The sequence below is a fragment of the Botryllus schlosseri genome, chromosome 2 (genome assembly GCF_051294905.1).
Source record: "Botryllus schlosseri isolate E-star chromosome 2, Bs_hap1, whole genome shotgun sequence".
NCBI classification, from domain to species: Eukaryota; Metazoa; Chordata; class Ascidiacea; order Stolidobranchia; family Styelidae; genus Botryllus; species Botryllus schlosseri.
In genome coordinates, this window is record NC_137237.1 from 35998765 (window position 1) to 36021614 (window position 22850).

Genomic DNA, 22850 nt, shown 5'->3' on the forward strand with positions numbered 1-22850 from the left:
AGAATACTATAGTTAGTTGTGAGTGGCGAAATAGCATGGTAGTATAATCCACAGTTACAACACAAATGGGTTGCTTGTTCGAGTGCGACCCGGCTCGACTCCAGAATTCCTACTTAAGTGTTGAAGGTTTATCTAGGCTCCTCCTCGCCATCTCATCCTTGTATGAGCTGTCTAATAAAAGCCTAGAAGTGGGCCGTGCTGCAAGTCGGCAGATACGGAATCGAGAATAAGAAATATCGGCGTGGTATAAATGACCATAGTAGTCGATAAACACGATGAATACCACAAACCACACCAACAACATTTATATACTTTGTGTTGATTACCGATATAATGTCGGGCCTACACCTAGCTTAATCTAAAAATTATTTGTCTGTAATTTTGTATATTTCAAAGAATGAAATTTGCGGATCGTTAGAATTTTCGCAACGTGATTCGTGGTCCTACAAAATGGTCTCGCAGACCCCAAAAGGAACGTGGACACCAGTTTAAATACCACTAATTTATAATACGATGAATTCAATGCTGAATGGAGTACATCAAACTACAGAACGTTCCTAACATCAGGACGGGCTTGCGCATCATCAATTTCTGTAAATCACCATGAAGAACGTATCCTGTACCTCCTACAAACCAGTCGCTTCAGACTGGCATCGCATTTGTCCAAGATTCGTTTCGCCTCTAACCCGCTCATCAAATCGTAGCTGACACAGTCGACAATGCACTTTTGTATTTTCGCAAATTATGATATATACTGGACTTTCCTTCTGTCATCCAAACAACTCGACAAGGTTTTCTAATATACTTGCTCCACCGCGTTGATCGACCTCGGTTCATCCTTTCACGTGACAAGCTGGTATATTAGTGGTTCCCGAAGTCGCCGATTTTAAGAGCGAAACAGGTATTGTAGTAGAGATAATATACAAGCGAAAGCGAAAGTAACTGGATACAACCTACTCGAATTCTACCGAAAACTAGAAATTTAATCTTATTGACGATCTCTATAGCAGGGTTGCCATATGTCCTGTTTTAATAGGATTTCGTCTTTTTCAATAAATTGAAAGTGTTCACGAAGGACCCCCAAAGTTCCTCTTTTTTTTGGGGGGGGGGGATGCATTCCTTTTCTATAAAAAATGTTATAATGCGATCAAAACCTAGATTCCAATGTACCGAACGACATTCTGGGAAAGATAATATACGAGTCAAGTCCCGTTTTCGTTTCCGGAATGACTACTTTCAGAATTTGTTTAATAGTGTGTCCACTTTATCGGATCTCAAAATAGAGTAGCCCTGCTTTAAAGGGACGATAAAAATATGTTGATGAATCGGACCCGCCCTGGCGTCAATTACTGGAGTGTCGACTACACAAATTAAACCACCGAAAATGTGAATGATTAGTTGATTTTTATTTCAACTTCAGATCTGCAAATCTTAACACATGGAAATGAAGTACATTATCAAGATAAAATCCTAGCATACATGTTAACAGCAATGAAGTATCCACTGACAATGTGAAAATCTTCATATATCAGCAAAGAGACGAAAAGTGAATAATCAAACCAATTCACAATGGATCTATCAGAAATGTAAAGACTTCAAAATAGAAATTTTGGCTCCCTTTGAGTTCAAACTTGCGTGCTATAGTGTAACTGCTATACCGTCCTATCATTATTCTACATCCCGGATTAAAATTCGCCTCCAAACATCTTCCTAATGCATGTCATAAAAGTAATTAAATTTATTATTGGATTAAGCATTCAACCGGCATCCAGTCAGGTGGATTTTAGAAGTTATAGAAAGTTTTCAGGACTCGCGAGGCGTTGACACTTAAAACCGTGCATATTTGATGTCTCTATTGGCATTCATACGCAACCTACAGTTGTATCATAATTTCATTTGATAGTACTCTGATTATGTATTTTTAAGTTTTCGTAGTCTATTATATCATATCATATCATACGAAATGTGAAAACAACACATCCTGTACCTATGATAAACATACCTTTTATTTTTTGATTTTTTTTTCATTTTTATGTATCTATTATTCGGTACATATTTTTGTATTCAATCATTTAAATGCTATAAAAACAAAATAATCAGTAATGCATGGTTGAGGAGCATCTTAGAGGTACAGAACTACAATATACAATTCAATAATATATTCATATTCAAATGGATCCGAATATTTTCTGCTGGCACTCGTCAGGGGTAATCATCAGCAACTAGTAGAGAATTGGAAACTGAATGAGTGTATATTGTAAGATGTATTCAATCTTGTTGATTTGGGTTGGACAACGATCAGTGATTTGATGGAGAAATTAAACCTGGTATGAAATATTTTGCCGCCAGGATTTTGAAAATAAAACTCTCATGGCCATTATAAAATATACAATATGACAACCAGTCAACCGAGAAGCAAATGATGGCCACTTGATATCCCGCTATTGCAATGAATACATACAACACAAACAAAAAAAGCCATGTAATATAGCAAAGCGCCTTTTTTTCCTGCGCACAAATCAGCAAATTATTGATATTAAACTATCCGCTGCGCAAATACAAAGCACGAACACGACGTTCCCCGGTATAACCATCGTTTTTCCCAAATGAAACGTTGTGCTTTTGGTTACATAATTGTCAAAGGCATAACGTAAACAACACCACAAAATTGATCACGTGACAACTGCATCAATTGAATGCGAAATCGTCAGCTAGAATCTCTAATGTAACATAGTCATCCTACTGTCGACACTTCACCTTCGTTGGATAATGCTTGGCGTTTATGCATCTTCTTCCTTCTGTCTATTTCTATAGAAAAAAATAACTCTGAATAAAGAAATGCCCTTTTTAATGAAAAAAAATTTGTTGTGAGTCTTTGAGGACCTTAAGCACAAAATGCATCAGTACTAGTAGATATGAACCGTTGGATATCCAATGACATTGGTACGGCCGGTCATATGAAGACAATTAATCATTCAAGTACCGATATAGTACAGCTTATGATGACAAGTGATTTACGTTTTAGGGGGTGTAAAAGAAATTTGGATCAACATATAATATTTTTCCATATCACCTTCCAGACTAACAAACCCGCAATAATTATTGATGAGTAGTATAGGTTTTGTATCGGGGTATATAATGGCGCATATTTTTTGAATCAATACCATCCTCAAGTGAACTATTTTCAATGCAACTGCAAAATCTATAGGGTCGGGGACCTATGGTACCATAGCCAATTCAAGCAAGATAGTTGGACTAACTAAACACTTAACAACAGAAACACGCCTACATATATAGAGGCTGTAAATCATAGTTAGTTATGGTGTTTTATCGCTATTGCGAGGTATTTGAAAGTCAAAATGTCGATTTGCCGGTAATATGTATTTGGCGGAAATCGAAACGTGATGTTATCCCAAAATTTGAGTTGATACAATCTATTTTATTCTTGAAGGTGGCGAAGAAACATTCTTGATTGGCTTACTGTTGTTTAGGCTATAGTACACAACAAAACAGGGTAAAAAATTTGAGATTTAAGCGTATGTCTCATAAGTAGGGCAATTTTTTTTTGACCTAAAAAACGGAAGATTTTGACCTAAAAAATCTAAATTTTGACTTTTTTTGACCTAAAAAAACTGAAATTTGACCAAATTTTGACCTTACGTATGCAAATTAGGTGTTTTCGCACATAATGTCAAAATTGTACTACTTATCTTCATTTCTGGTTGGAACTGTCTGTCCTTAGAAAGTAGATCGGCCTGAAAAAACGTTTTGGGCACAAAAACTAGCAAATTTTTACATGAAAAAACTATTGAATAGTATATTCATATTGAAATGAACCGGAATATTTTCGGCTGACACTCGTCAGGGGTAATCGTCAGCAACTAGTAGAGAATTGGAAAGAACATGGTATATCAACAATCGTATCTCAAACTATGACGTCATTTGTGTGACTTGAAGTCGACTTTTATCAAAATACACCAACCAAAACTCTGTCAACAAAAGGAGTTCGTGTACCACCTAAAAATAGTACATTGAACGCCCTCTCTTTCATGCTGGTGACGTCATATTTTGTGATACGATTGTTGATATACCATGTTCTTTCCAATTCTCTACTAGTTGCTGACGATTACCCCTGACGAGTGTCAGCCGAAAATATTCGGGTTCATTTCAATATGAATATACTATTCAATTGTATATTGAAGTTCTGCACCTCCAAGAAGCCCATGAAAAAACTAGTATTTTAACGAAATCTGGCCCTATGAAGAATTCCAGTAGCTACATTACGTATTATGGTGGAAATAATTTAAATTTGTTGTAGTACAACGAACGAAAGATAGCTTACTTTCCTACATTCTCGGGTAGAAAGTATTTGTCCTTACTAAGTAGCTTGCCAAGAATGGAGAAAGAACGTTAAACAGCAGCGGTTGTTGGCTGAGAACACTGGAGTTGTGTGCACACTGCTGGTGACACACCGTGTTGCTTCATTCTGACAATGTTGTCTATATCACAATTTTTCAGCTTGCGCTTCTTGATATAAGAATCATGCAATGTCAAAGCAGTCTTGCTTCAGTTAGGATATTGCGGTACGTTGACCATAAAACCATGTCACTATTTGTTTCATTTGATCGTTTATGATTCACAATGAGCTGACGATGGGTCATTTACAACAGTAGGCCTATAAAGTAGGCTACAAGCTGTAAAATATCAGGTGATAAATTCACCGACAGCGCAAAATCTACAATACAAACAAAATTCAGAGGTAAAAAAATGTTTGACTTTGTAAACAATTTTGACAAATTTTGACCTAACGCTACAATTTTGACCTAATTTTGACTTTTTTAGACATGTCAAAAAAAAATTGCCCTACTCATAAGTCCTGTGGTCGTATGCCATTGGACCGATGGTACGTTCGTACAGCAAATTTCGAACGTTTATAAATATTTTTTGTAAAGGAGGATATCCGTGTAAATGTCCGCAATAGGCAGAGCTTGTATCAAAGTGCTGAGACAGCAAAAGATCTGCTATTCTCGGCTGAGGATTTTAGGGCCAGAGATCATTGTGCAATTTTTGATCCATCGGTACCACGGGTACCACCGGCTTCTCATGATATATACATATGCGATGCACAAGGAAGATACGGAAATGTACTTGTAACGCTTTCTAATTGTTACACCAGGCCCCCATGCTACCCCACTACCCCGCTCAACCCTTGCGATATCCTGTCGGTTGTCTGAGTAAACCGGCATCCGCAAAATCAGTCTGCATTCACCCAGGATATTTTTGTCTTGGCAGCCTTCACTGCTGAATGATGAGAGGCGTCAATTCTCAATATACAATAAAACGTATCCACTGAGCTAAAAAATCGTTCAGGAAAGGAAGGGGCTGAATCTGTCAGCATCTTGTTGGTGACTAAATCACTGTGATAAGTCCATGGATAAGAGCTCTCATTCACGGTTGCATAGAAGATGCGAGAATACTTTTATAAATATTTATTGAATACGAAAACAACAAAAACCGTATGAAATCGTTCATTAACACTGTTCCACAATGTTTTCTATGTGAACAAGCTATTCTCTGTTAGTTATATTCTAACACAGGGCTCTTCAACCGGGTGTATCGAACACCGCAGGGTGTACCAAAATTATAAAAGGGTGTACCACTCAGATGGGGTGTACTGGGGTGTACCAGATCCGCATTAAAATGGACCAATGACTAGGTATCACAATAAATAGGCGTGTTTGTGTCTGAAGCACATGTTGATCAGGTGTACAATATCGTACAATGTTCATTGTTCATATCAGCCTAGCGCAGCCTGTAAATTACATTCCTTTTGTGATGTCATAAGAAAATGCTTCTTATCATTTAAACGTGGGTAGTGCAGTCATTGGCTCATTCTGGAGTAGAACAAGATGGAGTAGACATCTGGTCAGCTACCGATATATGTCTATAATGATTCTTGGGGAAATCTCCGCGAGAGCTCAGACATTTTGAATTAGTATTTCCTGTGAGATGCATATAAATAGCGCAGTGTGCATAATTGCAGGGGCGTAGCCAGGGGAGGGGGTCGAGTTTGATAACCACTACACTAGATGGTGGTCCGGTAACCTTGAGCCATCATTAGTATTTAGCACTTCCAATACGTTGCAGCCTTGCTCGTCCTTATTTCAACAGGCCAGAGGTGGCCAACCTGCAGACGTACTGTCGCATGCAGCCGTGAAACATAAATTATGCGGCTCTCTACATATCATTAAACTAGCGTGTGTTGGCGGCCGTCAACAAGCTATTTGAATCAACGAATTAGTTCCCAAATCTTAGAGAGACCTAGATTCAGCCTTAAAATTTTATTCACGCATGGCCCGATTCAGGGTGACTTGGATAATTGGATTATTCGTTTTTAATATAATAGTGTAATCTGAGCGATTCTAATATATGATTAGACTATGTCTACAATCCTAGTGAGGGGTAAAAAATATCAACATGCAACAAACCTATTAATAAAAAGTGGAAGACGCGTCATCATTAATTTTGTGCCCAAAATTTTCGAAGGCACTTCCTCCATCATCTCTACCTGTTAATCTGATCACGTGGGCTAGCAATGGATAAATATTTTTCAGTGATATATGAAACAACCAATATTATCAACGAAATGAAATTTCCAGTTCGAAATTTTTTTCTCGCTCTCTGCGACTAAAATAGGAATTCAGATAATTTTTCTTATCTTTTATACTCGGGATTTTGGTACAAGCCTGCGGAAGGTGTTCTACTGCTACATTTAAAATATTTATACGCAAGGTATATCTCAAGAAATCAGTGATGGCTCAGAACACCACCGGGGCTCTCCGCGGTGCGAAGTTCCCAGTAGCCAATTTTAACATGTGTATATAACTTCCAGATGGGACATGACGACTCTCCGCCGGAATACGGCCGTGTGCTATATATGTAATCGAAATACGGCCGTGATTAGCAAAAAGGATGAGCACCCCTGAATTAGGCTTACTATACGTAGTCAGTGTTTTATGTGGCTAGGGGTATACGAGTTTCCACTAAACGTTAAAAGGTTGCACCACGACAGAAAAGGTCAAAGAGCACTGTTCTAGCAGATTATATTTTAAATATGTCTTAAAATTTGTTTATTCCGAAAATAGATTATACGGCTAGTTTAGCTGACACTAAATATGTTTCGCATGTCACTATCGTCTGCACACATGACGAAGGCCAAAATTGAAGTTTTTTTTAGTTTTTTTCAAAAATAAGATTGTTTTAAAAAGTAGGTTTTATGAATTCTGTAAATAAAGATGTCAACAAGAATGTGAAGGAGTTTATATGAAACGATAAAACAAGTGTTTCCTGTAAAGTGAGTGTTTCGTGAAAATGTTTTAGCTGAAGTTCAAATATGGGGATATTTACTGGGTTACAATACACGGCGCATAATACTGTTAAAATGCAAATATCTTGAAACATAAAGTATTAGCAAAAAATTGGATGCATAGTCAGATTCATTGACAAAACGTCTTCAGGAATCCCCTAACCTGTTAATCATTAACAGTTAATGGAATACAGTGGTTTTCAGAGGAAAATTGCTGCCCAAAGTCTGTTTTTCATGATTGAAGAGCCCCTTGGTGACTCGAAATTGAAGCCATTGTGTGACGGGAAGGAAGAGGAGAGAAGGCGGCAGAGAGGAGACGGATGTTGAAGGTAATGCATATGCAAATGATAACATCAGTGGATGGATGGACTGCGATTTTCGAATTCCTATTTCTATTTAATTCTTCACTTAATAAATGGATACAGCGTCTCAATGTTTCATCGTTAATGTTTGAAACTGAATGTATATGCGAATTATTACGTGCAGCAGTCGCGACATCTGCTCACCTGTTATAAAAGTCTTGATCCAGTTGCTTCCAGGCATCGAAATCTAGTCGCAATACTAAAACGAGATATGATAATTTACAGAGTGTCAAATGCAAATAAGTATATACGATATCTAGATCCTCTGTATTTCGTCCTAACACTGAATATGTTGGGTAACATCGAAAACACTCATCGGAGTTCGAGTGAGTTTACAGAAGCCAATGTATTCGGTTTCTCTCTCATTGCCCAGAAATCGTGTTATTCTAGAAGTTGTTGACCTTAACATATGACTTTGCTGGCTATTGTTCATATTGAAGTAATACGCACTCATGACAGCGTCACGCAACTATCACTGGGGGCTAATATCTCCAGCTGGAGCCCGTTATGACGTTTGATATTGCAAATGTCACGTGTGAATCAGACATTTTAATGCGCTGAGTATATTAGAGCGTGAATGAAATTCCTGAGATAGCTTGAAATTTTTGAACCATGATTCAGAAAATCCTTAGATAATATACCCCACGGGTAGGCAGACTTGCTTAATGCGCAAGCCGCAAATCAAAAATATGAGTTTTAAAAGAGCCACAACACAAAAATTCTGAAATACGAATTTGTTCCGTCGCAATGAAAAGTGGATTATCAAATGAAGTTTGTTGTTGTGAGGTGACGTGGTGATACGGTCCGTTTCCACCTGTGCTGCAGGGTGTTTGAAATCAGTCTGATATGACGTCAAAGCAGTCCTTCAAGTGATGCTGAGCATTTGAGGAAGTGCTCGTTAACCATAAGAAAAGCAACAACGCGGATATTGTGAATACGCGATATAATGCATCAATTTATAAACAGGATGGATCGCTTTAGCAAAATGGCGAAACGTGTGTGTAATAATTACAGAGACGCAATCCAACGTTCAGAGAGCCGCAGTTTGTCCACCCATACTATAGCCTAGGCCTATGTAACAACAGTCCGTACCCATCACATATGGTAATAACTCCCGCCGAATAATGTACAAGTCACAGCAGCAACCGTTATAGCCAGAATGCAGCTACAAGATTCTTCACGAAATGTATCATTACACTGGAGCTGCAGCCATATCTCTGTGGCATTTAGATAAATCGCCTCACTTCATACCCCTCTGCGAAATGATTGGCACACATTTCATCACTCTTCCTAATCTGCCTCCGACTCATCCCCACTTCTTTATAAGTCTAATTATGTGGATAATATGTAATGCATCACTTACCTCGCTTTTTCGTGATGCAACAGTACAGTCTCTAGTAACAACTTGCGACATGTGTATTATATATTCTAATGCATTAAACGTACTGGCCGAGGCTCGGTTTCACGCTACTAATACTGTACAAATGATTAGGAAGTGGTGATGAGTAGCCTCCGTAATATTGCAGTGGTACATTTAGTGAAAATATTTAGCTGCAGTCCGATTACAGTGCTTACTGAAGTAAAGTGGCTGCCCACAAAAGATTTTCACAGTAGCCTACTCATATCTCTAATTTGAGACCACATCATATTTATAGCACATTGCCTCGTTAATTATATTTTTATCGACATGTTATTAGACGGAAGTATCTGGATAGCTATTTCTTATTCTGTGATGCTTCTGTTATCTGATATATATTCATGAATCACTCCTAACGTGAATGATGCTTTCATCGTAATCACGGGTACCAACTTCATTCGGGCCCATGCTATACCGTCGGACTCTCAAATAGTAGGGATGGTGTGAACCTCATGACGTCATGTGACGTCATGGTCATATTGCTAATTCTAACCCTGCATTTCAATAAAGTGATAGCCTATATTAATGTATAAGATACCTGGCGACGACACGGGTCACATAATGCCACAATGCTGAAGTACTTATTGACTTTTTAACCGCCCTCAATTGTATCAACTTGAGCGATGACATGATATGTTAATCCCATAAAATCAATATCTTCCGTCGCTTTTCCAACAATTTCGACGAGGACTTGCAAAGGAATATAAGCTTACGTCTTGACGGTCTATGCCAGACCGGACAATGTATTAGGCGCCAGAGTGTTGCTACGTTGATATTGAGCGGAGTGTAAAGCGGGTATTACCCCAAGTTATACAGCAGTAGCCAACACCCCAGTCGCACGGATTTGATTTTTACGATACAATAAACATGTGAACTCGAGATGAACCCTGTACGCTTGCTGGAATTTTTAAATCAGACAACGATATCAATTTCATTGATTGGTTGAATAAGCATCATTCGCTTACCACCTGCAATCCTACATGTAGCGTATTTCGCTCTTCATTTTCTGTGATTGCGGGTCAAGCTCAGAGCTAACTAAATATTCACAAACAAAAAGCTGGATATTTCGAGCAAACTTTTGTAACACAAAGCACGCAAAATTTTTGAGATTGTCAAGGGCATGATCGTTTAGTGTTGATTTTTACGCTTCCAGCGCCATGCATCGAGTGGCCTGCAGTTGAGATGCAATAAATTTCAACCTAAGATGTTATAATGACGTGAAAATTTTAATATATGAAAAAGGTTCACAGTGCAGAACCTACCAAAGTTCGTTTGCGAACGTGAATCTCTAAATTTCCGAGGTTCACACACAGAACGCGAGCGTGAACCTCACGTTCACACCATCCCTATCAAATAGTCGTCGCATGCTCGGCAGAGACCGAAAACGAGTCATATAAATGAATACTTGATGGGATAGAGATGTATTTCTATCCACGTCAAAGAATACCAGCATGTCACCCAAGATCTGAATACGTTTCCATAACTCCATAGTTTGAATATACACTGTAGAACTAATCGGACAACCACCAATAATTAGAATAACTAATCTACAAGATGATGCAACCAAATACATACAAACTCACATTCCAAAACTTCCATTTCAACACCGAGATCACTTGCAATCTCCCAAACTTTCGTCGAATCGTCTCCTCTAAACTCATCATTATCATCCTCGCATATCAATGTTAATTTTTTTAAATTATCGATCTTGACGAGAGACGCAATCTTATCAAGTGAAGAAAGATATTCATCTTCAAATAAGCATCGGAGATATTCGATCTGTGGTAGGAGAATAGTCTTAATTATATGATGCACTATAGTGATGATTACCGTCACTGTCGGTCGTTTTCACCACGGCATGTGATTTGTTGCAACATAGTTTAGGTTTAGGATTAGATAAACGTAGTAATAGAAATCATGAATATCGCAATTGCGGTGGATATCTTGGGTGATTAATTAAATTAATATAACGGAAACCAGTGATGGACGGAAATATTCAGAGATGGAATTCCAAGTCATCGGGGAGACGGTTCCAAATGTGCAAATAAATATTACCTTCATTTGCTGGCAAACTTGTACTGTTTTTATGAACTTATCCGCATTCTCAACATAAAAAGTCGCATGGACATTGATGTGAAAACCCAAAACAGTGATTTCCGTCACGCTTTCCAAAATGTGCTCGTAATCATCGGCGGATGTCTGGCCGTTCACGGCAATATCCAGGACATCAATCTCGAATGAGAAAGATAGACTATTAAAGGTACAACATAAGATATGAAAACATAACCGAGACAATTATTCTTGGTCATTCAGGTTGTCAATGATGAACTATTTGGATTTGTGCCCAATCGTATCACAGGAAAACATAAATACATTGGCAAGCATTTCAAATTTCGGAGGACGGATCTGACCTGATACTTTTTCAAGAACGTTTCAATCAACGACCAATCGATAGTTTGTTCGTCCGTACAATCAAGCAGCATCTTACTGATCTAAACGCAATATTGGTTACATGAGACAAGATGTAGTCACAATGATCATAGTGAAATCAGTCTTCATATAGTTAAAATAGTTATTCATTCGAAATGTTTCATAAAGCATTGCTATGTAGTAAATAAACATTTCTGTCACAACAATTTCACCTTCCAAATGCGCAATAAGTGCGTAATAAGTCGGTTTCACAAAACGATAGATATGTAACGTGATCACATATATCCTCGTGAAGGCTGATTCATCAACCCCAGATAATATAACATACTGGACAGAGCATAAAAAACTAGGACCGGATACTGGTTTATACCATATATCACAATGATTACTTATATCCTTATATCTTATATCGCAACTTTAGCAACTTTTCTCTATTTTTTTATGCGACTTTTTCAATTTTTCATTAAACATTTTGCAATTGTTTTCGAGTTTTCGTGCAACTAATTTTTACTGTAAATATTTTGCACGATATGTAAATAGATCGCTTGATTATGACACTGTCGTTTAAATTTGATTTCCTTCATGATAAGACGTACATTCAGGCTAGACCGCCGAAAATTATATTTCTGCTGGGTCATTTTTATTGATTTTGCTGAAATCGCGAACACTGAGTATTGTTACAGTGCCTTGGATACGGATCGATTCGAGTGTCGCGCACCCTAATCATTTCAAGGAACTTGTCCATGCATGCAACTTTTTAGTGCAACTTTGTGAAAAATAAATGCAACTTAATACTGCAACTTTTGTGAAAAATAAGTGCTACTTTCCACGGATTTGACTGCAACAAGAACTTGCCCTACTTATTAATAACATTTTCAACATTTATTGACATGATATGTTTCAATATATAAACCGACTGCGAAATATAATCGGTATATTTGAGATAAGATGTCAATTTGATGTCTCTCGACACCACAATCGTGGTTTCGTTATCTTTACACCAGTGGTTCTCAAACTTTTGTTAGACACGCCCGCCTTTATGATAGTAAAAAATATCGCGACCCCCGTCATATTACTAAAATGTAACCAATATGCTATCAATCCTAATGGCTCGTTTAATGGCATGGAAGGTTATGACTGTTGATGAGAGAATTGTCAAAATTAGGACAATACACAGAAAAACAAGTATGAATTTCAGGTAAATCGCGTGAAGCGCGAAAAAATATTTCAGTTGGCCGCAGCGTCGCGCCCACTTTTAGATGCTTTCACATACCCCGAGGGAGCCGCCCCCCAGTTCGAGGACCACTGCTAAATCTAGCAATCATTGCGAGGTAAAAAAGGACCGAATTGTTATCCTATCATACGAAAATGATTCGAGTCTTGACTTGACTCGAGTCAGACGGAGGTCAAGTTTTCGCATGACTTGTATTGAATCGGTCACTATGCAAAAATGACTTGACTTGGCATGACTCGGTGAGTCAGATATGTGGATTGATTCGTGACTCGGAGCAAACTTTACCAGTCAATTCAAGTCATCAAGTAAAAAGGTGTTGATCAAATTACTATATCTTTTACATGTTCGGATTGTTCGCGATACGCCGATGTCACTTAAAAGTGAGAGCAACCAGTCATTCATTAATTGTACGTGTCACTGATTCTCCATTGTTACATCAAAAATATATCGATCACAAACGACAAGGTCACAGCTTTACGTTGTCTTAGTAGTAAATTAATTATATCAACATATATGTGTTTATTAGACGGCTCAGTGCTTACATTGCTCAGTGTTTATCTTAACCAACCCTCTTGTAGGATTTATATCGAACGAATATAGTTTATGCGCTTATATTTTCACGTATGTGTAGATGTGTTTACCAACAGTGTTTCAATTGCATCCATACCAGTGAGCTCACAATCATGTTTACATGACCGGCGATAGGTTTTTATGTAGTATTAGACAAGGGTATACTTTCGCAATTCGCATTGTAATACGCAAAATCAAGAGTAGTGGATCTGGCCGGGAAAATAAGGGACCGTCAGTCCATCCTAGAGTTGGTGTTGTCGGACGACCAGTTTTAATGCATATATTGCCAAATTAGACTCGGAAAGCGAACTGACAACTAAATGTATCGAAAAGCCAATAAGCTCGAAGTAGAAGTGAATCTTGCTCGAAATCGCAATGGTCGTAACATTCACGGTGGTACCGATTAAGAATCGTCGTGCCTAAATGTGATTCCTATTAAACGTTAAAGCTACAAAAGTCAATGAATATCTCTTCGTTAGAGTTGTTCAAAATTCATCAACTTCGGAAAACTTATTGTTGTTTCCCGTACTTATAAAAAGCGTCTTATACCTTTTTTTTCTGACACTTGTGTCTTGCTCTCTGTTTGCATTTTGAGCTGTTGAACTTGACTGGAAATTGGGAATTCCCCTATTATTTTAGTGACATGTCACCTCACTTCCACTTTCGCTCAACACTTAACCTGTGCCACCAATCGTTCCTAATCTGTTGCGATTTGACAATTGAAACAAACAGATTCACTTATATATATATATATCGACTTTTGAATTAGATAAATAAAAATGAAAAGGGATCTGCCGGGCGGCGCCGGGGACCCGAAGCCTCGAACAAGATCCCTGAGGATTAGCCTAAATGCAAAAGTTAAACTCAGATTCACTTGAGACGAGGAAAACGCGACAACGTATTATTCTGTCAGGATCAAATGGATTCCCAATATGCATTTGAAATAATTGCTTGATTGATTTATTGACCTATAATAAGATAAGGAAAATCGAATACTGGGATCTGCCAACAATAGCTCAACCTTAAGGAAGATAGAAAACCTGAAAACAGAGATACTTAAAGCGAAATATTCGTGACTGGCCTTCTCCAATTTCAGCTCTTTTATCTCTAGCAAATCATCCAGCTTGGCCAACAGTTGTTGCTGTTCATTCAATATCACACATTCCGGATCGAACAGTTTCCCACAAAATACCACTGGTGTGAGGTATTGAATCCGTTCAAATACTAGAGTGGATTCCTGTGACAAGAAAATATTGCTAGTAATGTCACGTTCTACCAACCACAAATCTGCCTCCCCTGGATTGTCGTGACAGAAATACATACATCATATACATTAAAAAGTAGTGATTCGTAATCCAGGGAATAAGCGAGCTGATATAATTTCATGCAATAGATCGTGTAATGCAACATAAAATTCCTAATGGACTTGAGAATCAAAGAATATTATAACCGATTCCTTACGTGTAATCGAGGATACCAACATCAATTCGTTTACTCTCGTTGGAAACAGGCTATCCTCAATTCTTGATTAGTTCCAACATCTTTACACTTACTACTTACAGCTACGAGTAACCATTGCCAAATTCGGCGTAGCGAAACCGTTTTCTAATACGATATGCCAAGGATCTATAGTATCGAGACCGTAACTGTTTGAATGTCCGTACCTTTAGAACCCAGGATATGTAAACGTATTTATAGTTTGAAGTCTACGTTCTAGCTTTTGCACGGTGTCGAACTCGCAGAAAATGAGACATCACGGAACATTTATCAAATAAATGATTGTCTGTGATAAATTATTTCGTCATTAGTGTTGGTAGTTGTACATTGTACAATCCACCCACTACTAATGAATATTTATATTTTCTCCGCGTGATCAGATTTACCGATAGAGCTGATGGAAGGAGTACTTTCGAACATTAGGCGGAATCAATTAATGATGATGCATCTTCGGCTGGCCCCATAATGTTATTCATAACTTTTTGTCACTTTGTTATTTGTTGACCTCCCATCATGATTGTTGATAAATTAAAAATATATTGGAACCGCCCAAAAGTATTAAAAGAACAACTTTTGTAAGACGCACAGCATTCAAAATGCATGTTGACGGCCGCCAACATATTCTAATGCAGTTACTTTGTGGACGGCCCCAAATTTATGCTTCCACGTCCTCAGGGTGGCCACCCCTTTCGTAGTGAATTAAGGAATAAGGGGAATGGAAAGAAAAAATGAGCGACGGAAATTTGGAGGGTGGTATCAATCATTGATATCGAGTTGGTAGCATATTTAAGTCCTAATATCCAACCTTGATGTTAAACTGCCCTGCAAAGATACCGCCACTTATCTTGATGACTTCTTTTTCTTTCCACAATCCAAAACTATACCCCTGTGCAGTCAGCATGACAACCTATTGTTTAGATGAGAAACTTCGTCACGGAGAGCATGGGTTATCAATGAAATTACGCGAAGTAATACCGTAAATATATTATACCGATATCACATAGATTCCACGACATCGCTAATGCAGGAAGGTAGGAAATTACACCGTTCATAAACACGAACTTTAGGACACAAGTGAATTGTCAAACGGTTTCATTGTGCATCAACGGCGTCATCGATGGCACATTGCAACAACACTAGCATTTTTAGGGGCGGTCGAGCAGGAAACTAACGCACTGGTAAGCGGCATCCACGGTAAACCAATGTCGGTACCAAGACCGGGTAAATAGGAATGTTTATGGCAGGAAGAACATCAGCCCTTAAAATGCAGCCAAATGATAGTGCGCATCAATCAAAGAAGATTTATTATTTCACATGCACAACTACAAACCATGGAATCGAACTCACTTCCCAATCCAAATTCCCAGATAGCCAATCAATTAGGCGATGTCCAAGAAGTGAACGCAGTGCCGTTGTTGATAAATTGTTGTAGCACAAATTCAACTTCTCCACCTGAAATATTTTTTAATGTGGAAGAGAAATGTCAGTAGTACATTTAATCATCCACGCCAAGATGTAAAGTCAATCGGTCGGAATATATTTACGATACTGTCGAAGGATCTTCGATAGACCCTTTATTACCAACCTATGTCATAATCCCGATCCCAGGAATCTCATCAGTGAATACGATTGCCATGGGAACATGTATCACTAAGAAATATAGAGCGAATTCAGAACCCTTAATCAAAATAATTTCGAAAATTAACAAGGAATTAGATTGCATGAATTTGCGTCAGATTCATATTTTCACGATAGCGCATGTAGGCCATACACCATCATCCCGTCAAATACATTTGTCTATCCGGAGAAATTGATCTCATTTTAAATAGTGTGAGTTTTGGGGTGACCTTTAAAGTGTCTTGTTCAAGTTTGTGTCACATTCTCCATTGACGTTTTCCGTGTGGCGCATAACCCAGTATCGGATAACAATTGATTAGGTTGCTTCGATTGAGGGAGAGGAAATGTGATCATTGTGTTGTCGGTCTGTGTTGTGTAAGGGAATTTTTACGGCATTTAGAAAGCCTTTATAGCCTTTTTTGTAGTGTCCCTACATAATAAAAAATCATTTAATAACAAGTGATTTATACTGATACTCACATGAGTTCGATTCTTCACACATCTTGTAATGATCCTAAACATATCGTCGTCGATTTCGCAGTCTTCTAAACACCAAGAATCCAGACTTTCATTTCTCGCCGCAAGAGCCCCGACGACATGAGCTTCGTCGTGACTTAATGAGATCCCAGATACATCGATCACGGAAAAAATTTTGATGAGATCGTCGTCGTCTGATTCATAAATTGCTATATAGAGTTCCATCCGAAGGTACTTGTCTTTCCACCCAGTCTTCTGCTCCAGTTGCGAACGAATCGAGCGAGCGAGAACTTGCCGTTTCCTTCTCTGATCTGTGACTGTAAGGCGATTTGCGTTATCGTCACATTATTGTCACTGTACGGCGTACTAAGTGGAAAGACACAACATTTTTGTTAATCACGATGGGTGAAATGTTGCGTTGAAATGCGGTTATTCAGCGGCATCTATTATTGACTAACACGTTTATTTTCATTTCGTTCATCGCAATTGGGCATGTTTTTTCCATTGGCAATATCTTGTTGCGTTGACGGATACAAGAAGTTCTTTACTATTCAGCTGTATAATTACTGTTATGTAGCAGTTGTCTTCTGTTTCGGCATCGGTTACTGTTGCGTCAGACAATTAAAATTTATTCACCTTCACCATTATACCCGCAGAGGAATGATCGTGGTCCGCCCCATTATGATACGGGATCCATAATAAGTAGGACAGGACTTTTTCAGCTTCCCGAAGCATCCTAAATTATGTGGTATGATGTTTTAAGTTGTTTTAGGGGATTTTATATTGTAAGTTTGTGCAACCCTTTATATTTTTATGATACTTCTTACTGCGACTTTTATCAAGTATTGCGCAAAATGTAAAGTAGTGATTAAAAATCATGCTACAAAACTATTTCTAGTATGGTTCTCTTTGATTCATTTAACAAAGAGCTACGCGATTGATTAGCTACATCTCAATGTTATCTGTGACGCAATGGCATTCAAGCTTGAAATTTAAATTTGAGGGTCTTTCCCAATTTCAAGGACTCCCAGGCGAGACCGCCGAAAATTACATTATATAGCCTTTCGGTCGTAGTCCTCGCTATCTGACTGAATACGGCTAAGTTACATCAGGCTCGACTGGACCCAGAGACACATTGCAGATTCGGCGGATATATTACAACAAAGGCAGCCACAATAAATACATCAATACTTCCTATCCAATCCAATACTTAACAAAGTAACAATAACAACTCTACACAAAGACAACCCAAGACCAACTCCATACAAAGACAACCCAAGACCAACTCCATACACTTCCTCTTTCCTAATACCGCATGCTACCTTACGCATGACTGGTCTTGTAACCAGATAGTCCAAAGTCATGATGGCTCCTGCACCGAGCGGTTACAATAGACCTTTTGCAGGACTTCGATCACGTGGCTAGATACGCATAGCTAACCACAAATTGGTTAGCAAGCTACTTTCTCGCGCACCTGCTTCAGTGCTAAATATCGCATATTGTACTGTTGATTTCTGGTTGTAAACGTTTCGGAAATTTTTTGTAGAAGTCATCAGATATTTACCTGTGCTAGACGTCAATCCTGTACAAAGCACATAGAATGATATCGCCAGAATTACGCAGAAATCCGTCGCTAACGTAGCCGTATTTCGGATACAGTATATTATTGTTTTCGGGCTGCAAACGTTTTATATAAAACGCAAGTGTCATGGAAATGCGCAAGGATTTAAATATGTTGGATGTCTTTCATTCATGAACTATGTAAACTCCTTGTGTCAAAATGATCGACATTGTAGCCGTTATTTGGTAGTCAACTATGATTTTATGACACAAATTCGACATCGCAGGACATTGACTGCGTGATATTTATTGCAGCATTAAGTTAGGTGTGGATAGTATAGTATACTATACTATACTATAGTTTAATTGTAGTGGTAGTTGTTAATCATTGCAGCATTTTGATGATTAATATCGATTGCAATATATATAAGATACTGCTATTTTTAAGCCTAGAGACAATGACTGCCAGTACGTTGATGTGTTATGAATTCATGCAATGTGCTACATACCATATATATATTAAACATCCTATGCTTTTGTATGGCTTCTCAGTTAAACAATTCAAAATATTTAGACCTCTACACCTATATTACAAGTTCTTGATCTTTCTGTCATGCTGCCAAGTGCCACTACCCGAAGAAAAATGATCATCAGCTCCAATTGAGGGTGCAACAAACTGTCCCAAGGCCTGGATTACTTGATTGATTGCCTGGATTGGATTACTTCACTCTATGGCACAGTGCAAATATCTTGAGTTTCAAGACATGGCGATACCACATGTAGGCTATACGAATTAATGATCTGATGGATTATCCCAAGAGAGCCGAACATGGCAACTAAGAAATTGATGATGCCCTCATCAAGAATTCAGCCTGGAGCCAATTATTATCACCACATAAAATTCGGTCATGCGGAAAAAGGCAGCGTGGTTTCATACCAACAGAAAAAGTCAGCAGATGATCTGACCACTGACTAGCTGTCCTGAACTTCTTTCCCGATGTTGATGTCTGCTTTGAAAATGATATTTCATTTGTGTACACCAAGACAAGCGCTCTTGTGTGGATGCTATGAATATGTCTAGACAAGTGGCTATGGAGGTAGAGGAAAATACATAGGCATAAGAGTCTCGGCAGTTATTGAACTTGATAAGGTTAACATGCATTTTTCTTCAACTATTTCTTATGCTCTGGGTATCGAATGCACAAAAATTAATAAATTGCACTTCTTTGCAAGTTTATTTGTAAATTCAATGAATCAAAGAATATCATAAGCTCAGAATATTACGGAGTCAATGCAAAAGAAACAATGTTAGTCGTCTTTAGAGGATGTTTCTGAGATGGTTGAACCAATACACAGAGGGGGTCAGCAACGAAGTACTATTTTACATGAGTACTAGCGTCATTATGAGTTTAGGCTACTTCCACTTCTACTTGACACTTTTTAGGTAGTACTTTTTTGTCAGGTTTAGGATTTTGTCAACTAGAAAGTAGCTTTGGCGCATGATTGCATCCGCTTCAAGCGTGAGGTTGTCATAAAAACTGGGCAAAATAGCCCCAGCACCAGAGTAACTAAATTAATTTTTGAAAATTGCACCTATTTGTGGTGTCATCACCCTTTTGCGTTCATCAAGAAGATGCAATATGCAATGTTTACAGTTGTCACATGGCATCAATTTCCAAAACTAAGTGGCCCTCAACCAAATCTACTTCATGTAACGAATTTCTTGACTACTTTTCAGAAATTCATTTCTACTCCCACTTGAAGTACTTTGGACATGCCCCGGAAGTAATTAGTGCTACTTGTACTGGAGTATAAATTAAGGCATGCATTACTTCTACTCGGTTCCCAACAATGACCACTTCTGGGTATAGGATGACCGATCTTGTCACTGCGTTTGAGCTGCTCTAAGAGTTATTTGATAGTTACTTCCCTTAGTTCGCTAAATAGCGCACATATGTGACATCAACTATTTATCAAAATCGCGTGTAATTTGCCAAATCCACTTCAATCGCAGTTGCGAAGTGGCGCTAATAAAATCGGCATTGTAAAAGGCAACAATAAAGTGCACTGCTTTGCTTATTCTTGATAGCAGGTTCTCCCAAAATATACTTCCGATGTGTTCAGCGACATTTTTTTTATAGCAGCACGCCAGCACCCAAACCAGCAGACAGTATATCCTGATCCTTGCGGGTCCCGGCAGCTTCACTCATATCTTCCATCCAAAATCAGGCTCCACAACAGACAAATAATACTGCTTGAACTAACAAATAGGCTACTCTTACCAGAATAGAAACCAATCGCTTTACTTCAAATGCATAAATTTAAGTACATATGATCAGAGTTGAGTACCGTAATACGACTACGTTACCGATGGATTTCTGCGTAATTCTGACGATATCATTCTAAATGCTTCGTACAGGATTGACATCTAGCATAGGTGAATCTCTGATGACTCCTACAGCACATTTCCGAAACGTTTACAACCAAAAATCAACAGTATACTGTATACCCTATGCGATATTTAGCACTGTAGCAGGTGCGCGAGAAAGTAGCTTGCTAACCAATTTGTGGTTGCTATGCGTATCTAGTCACGTGATCGAAGTCCTGCAAAAGGCCTATTATCACGAGGTCACCTTTTCAGCCTATTGATTCTGTTAAAGTCGCCAACAGTGAGTTTTGCTGAAATTGTTTGGGTTAAGTTGGCAGACCTAGGGAGTTTGGGGTGTGATATTTAACTTGTACGGGTTATCGATTTGTTGTTAGGCTTTTTTCCGGGAAATTATTTTCGCATTGCGTTATTTTCTTTCTACGTTCCAGCAAAAAATGTAATTTTGTCAGTCTCGCCAGGCCGTCCGTGAAAAGTGAACATACCAAAATTATACAGCTCTCTGACTGCGAATTACTGTCATGGAGGTTTCAAACCTAAAGAACATAAAAATGTATGAATGATCGATTGAATAGCGAAGAAGAAAGAAAGCAATAGACACCTTGCAAATTTCAAGCCCATTGGTTATACAAGGGAACCTATCGAGCATCTCCTATCTCTACTAATTCTGAGAACTTATAGATGCAACTTTTTACTGCAACTTTTGTTAAAGTCAAGTGCAACTCTCTCAGGATTTTAGTGCCACAAAAATTTGCCCTGATAATAGAGCGTACTCGAGGATAGTGGAAACATAGCAATTGTGGAAGGTAGCTAGTTATCATGCAAATAATAGATATCATTGTGTTATATAACCAGAGGTGGTCACTAGTCAGTAATATAGTACTTCTACTTTTTCTTAGTATTCCCTTTCTAATATTACTTACTCAAGAAAATCCAATTTTCCGCTACTTCTATTTTACGTCCTCATATGTTGAGATATACTTACTTTTTCTATGCTATTTACAGTTTGTACAGAAGTATTATTTTCCTCCAGTAACAGGTAGAACTAAACCAATACTGAAAAATTCAGGCGCTGTTGTCGCGGAGAGTCCAGAATTTTATTCGTGCTTCGCACGAAAGATACATGTAGCCACGAAAGTCTTGGTCAATATCAGTTACATCGTGGTTGCGTAATTCAAGCGCGCAATTTCACACCAAACAGTTGCCCGTATGACAGATGAAAAAAGTTCATAAGTTTCAGAGGTTATATGGGCTCCTCATCGCAGATACCGCTGTCTTGCAAAGCCAAGAATCTCTGTAAGCGACGTGATTAAAGGTCGGCATCAGATACCCGATGAATGCATGCGAGAGAGTCTTAGACTGAAGAGCGAATGAAGAAGGATACCAAAGACAACGATACTGAAAGACAGAAAGTCATCGAAACTGCTCCATAACAATATCAATGTCGTGATGTAAAAGGACAAAAATGGCGATAAGCCTCACTGGAATGGAGTGAATTATTATTATTAATAATAATATGGTTGAGCAAAGCGTTTGGAATGATACGATATACGGTATTTTGATTTGCTTTCCTCGTCGCACAAAGCGGCAGAGTGGCATCCGATACATTTTCTCCGTAGCGCTCATCGTGTTAACTACGGGCTTTGTAGTGCGCGACGGCACCATTACATAGTATTCGGAACGGGAGTACCGGGGTAAACAAGGGTTACCATGCGGATGTAGTAAGACGCCACTTATACCAGAGGTCGCCAAATAAAAACAACAACATCAATAATAATCAGGCCACACAGTTGAACAACGATGCTATCTCGTCACCTACTCAACAATAATGAATTGATATCTTGGTAAATTTTGGGTAACGGGTTTATCGAACGTCTTGAAATCTCAATTAAGGATTGCACCGTGTGTTGACTGATCAGATAGAAGCAGACATG

The 22850-nt window shown here is 38.4% G+C and overlaps 2 protein-coding genes across 2 annotated transcripts in view; one reads left to right on the plus strand and one right to left on the minus strand.

Moving 5' to 3' along the window:
* The window catches only part of LOC145458451 (exocyst complex component 4-like), a 364798-nt gene that overhangs the window by 33016 nt on the left and 308932 nt on the right, over positions 1–22850 (plus strand). The gene's annotated exons all lie outside the window — the stretch shown is intronic.
* Positions 1–22850, minus strand: part of LOC145434680 (uncharacterized) — a 49535-nt gene that overhangs the window by 5568 nt on the left and 21117 nt on the right. Inside the window, exons 7-14 of the mRNA XM_080312025.1 lie at positions 16974–17287; positions 16224–16328; positions 15682–15783; positions 14461–14616; positions 11557–11637; positions 11201–11377; positions 10729–10924; positions 7873–7927 (exon numbers count right to left, since the gene is read on the minus strand). Of these exons, the coding sequence (XP_080168151.1) occupies positions 7873–7927; positions 10729–10924; positions 11201–11377; positions 11557–11637; positions 14461–14616; positions 15682–15783; positions 16224–16328; positions 16974–17287 (1186 nt within the window). The remainder of the gene's footprint in view (positions 1–7872; positions 7928–10728; positions 10925–11200; positions 11378–11556; positions 11638–14460; positions 14617–15681; positions 15784–16223; positions 16329–16973; positions 17288–22850) is intronic.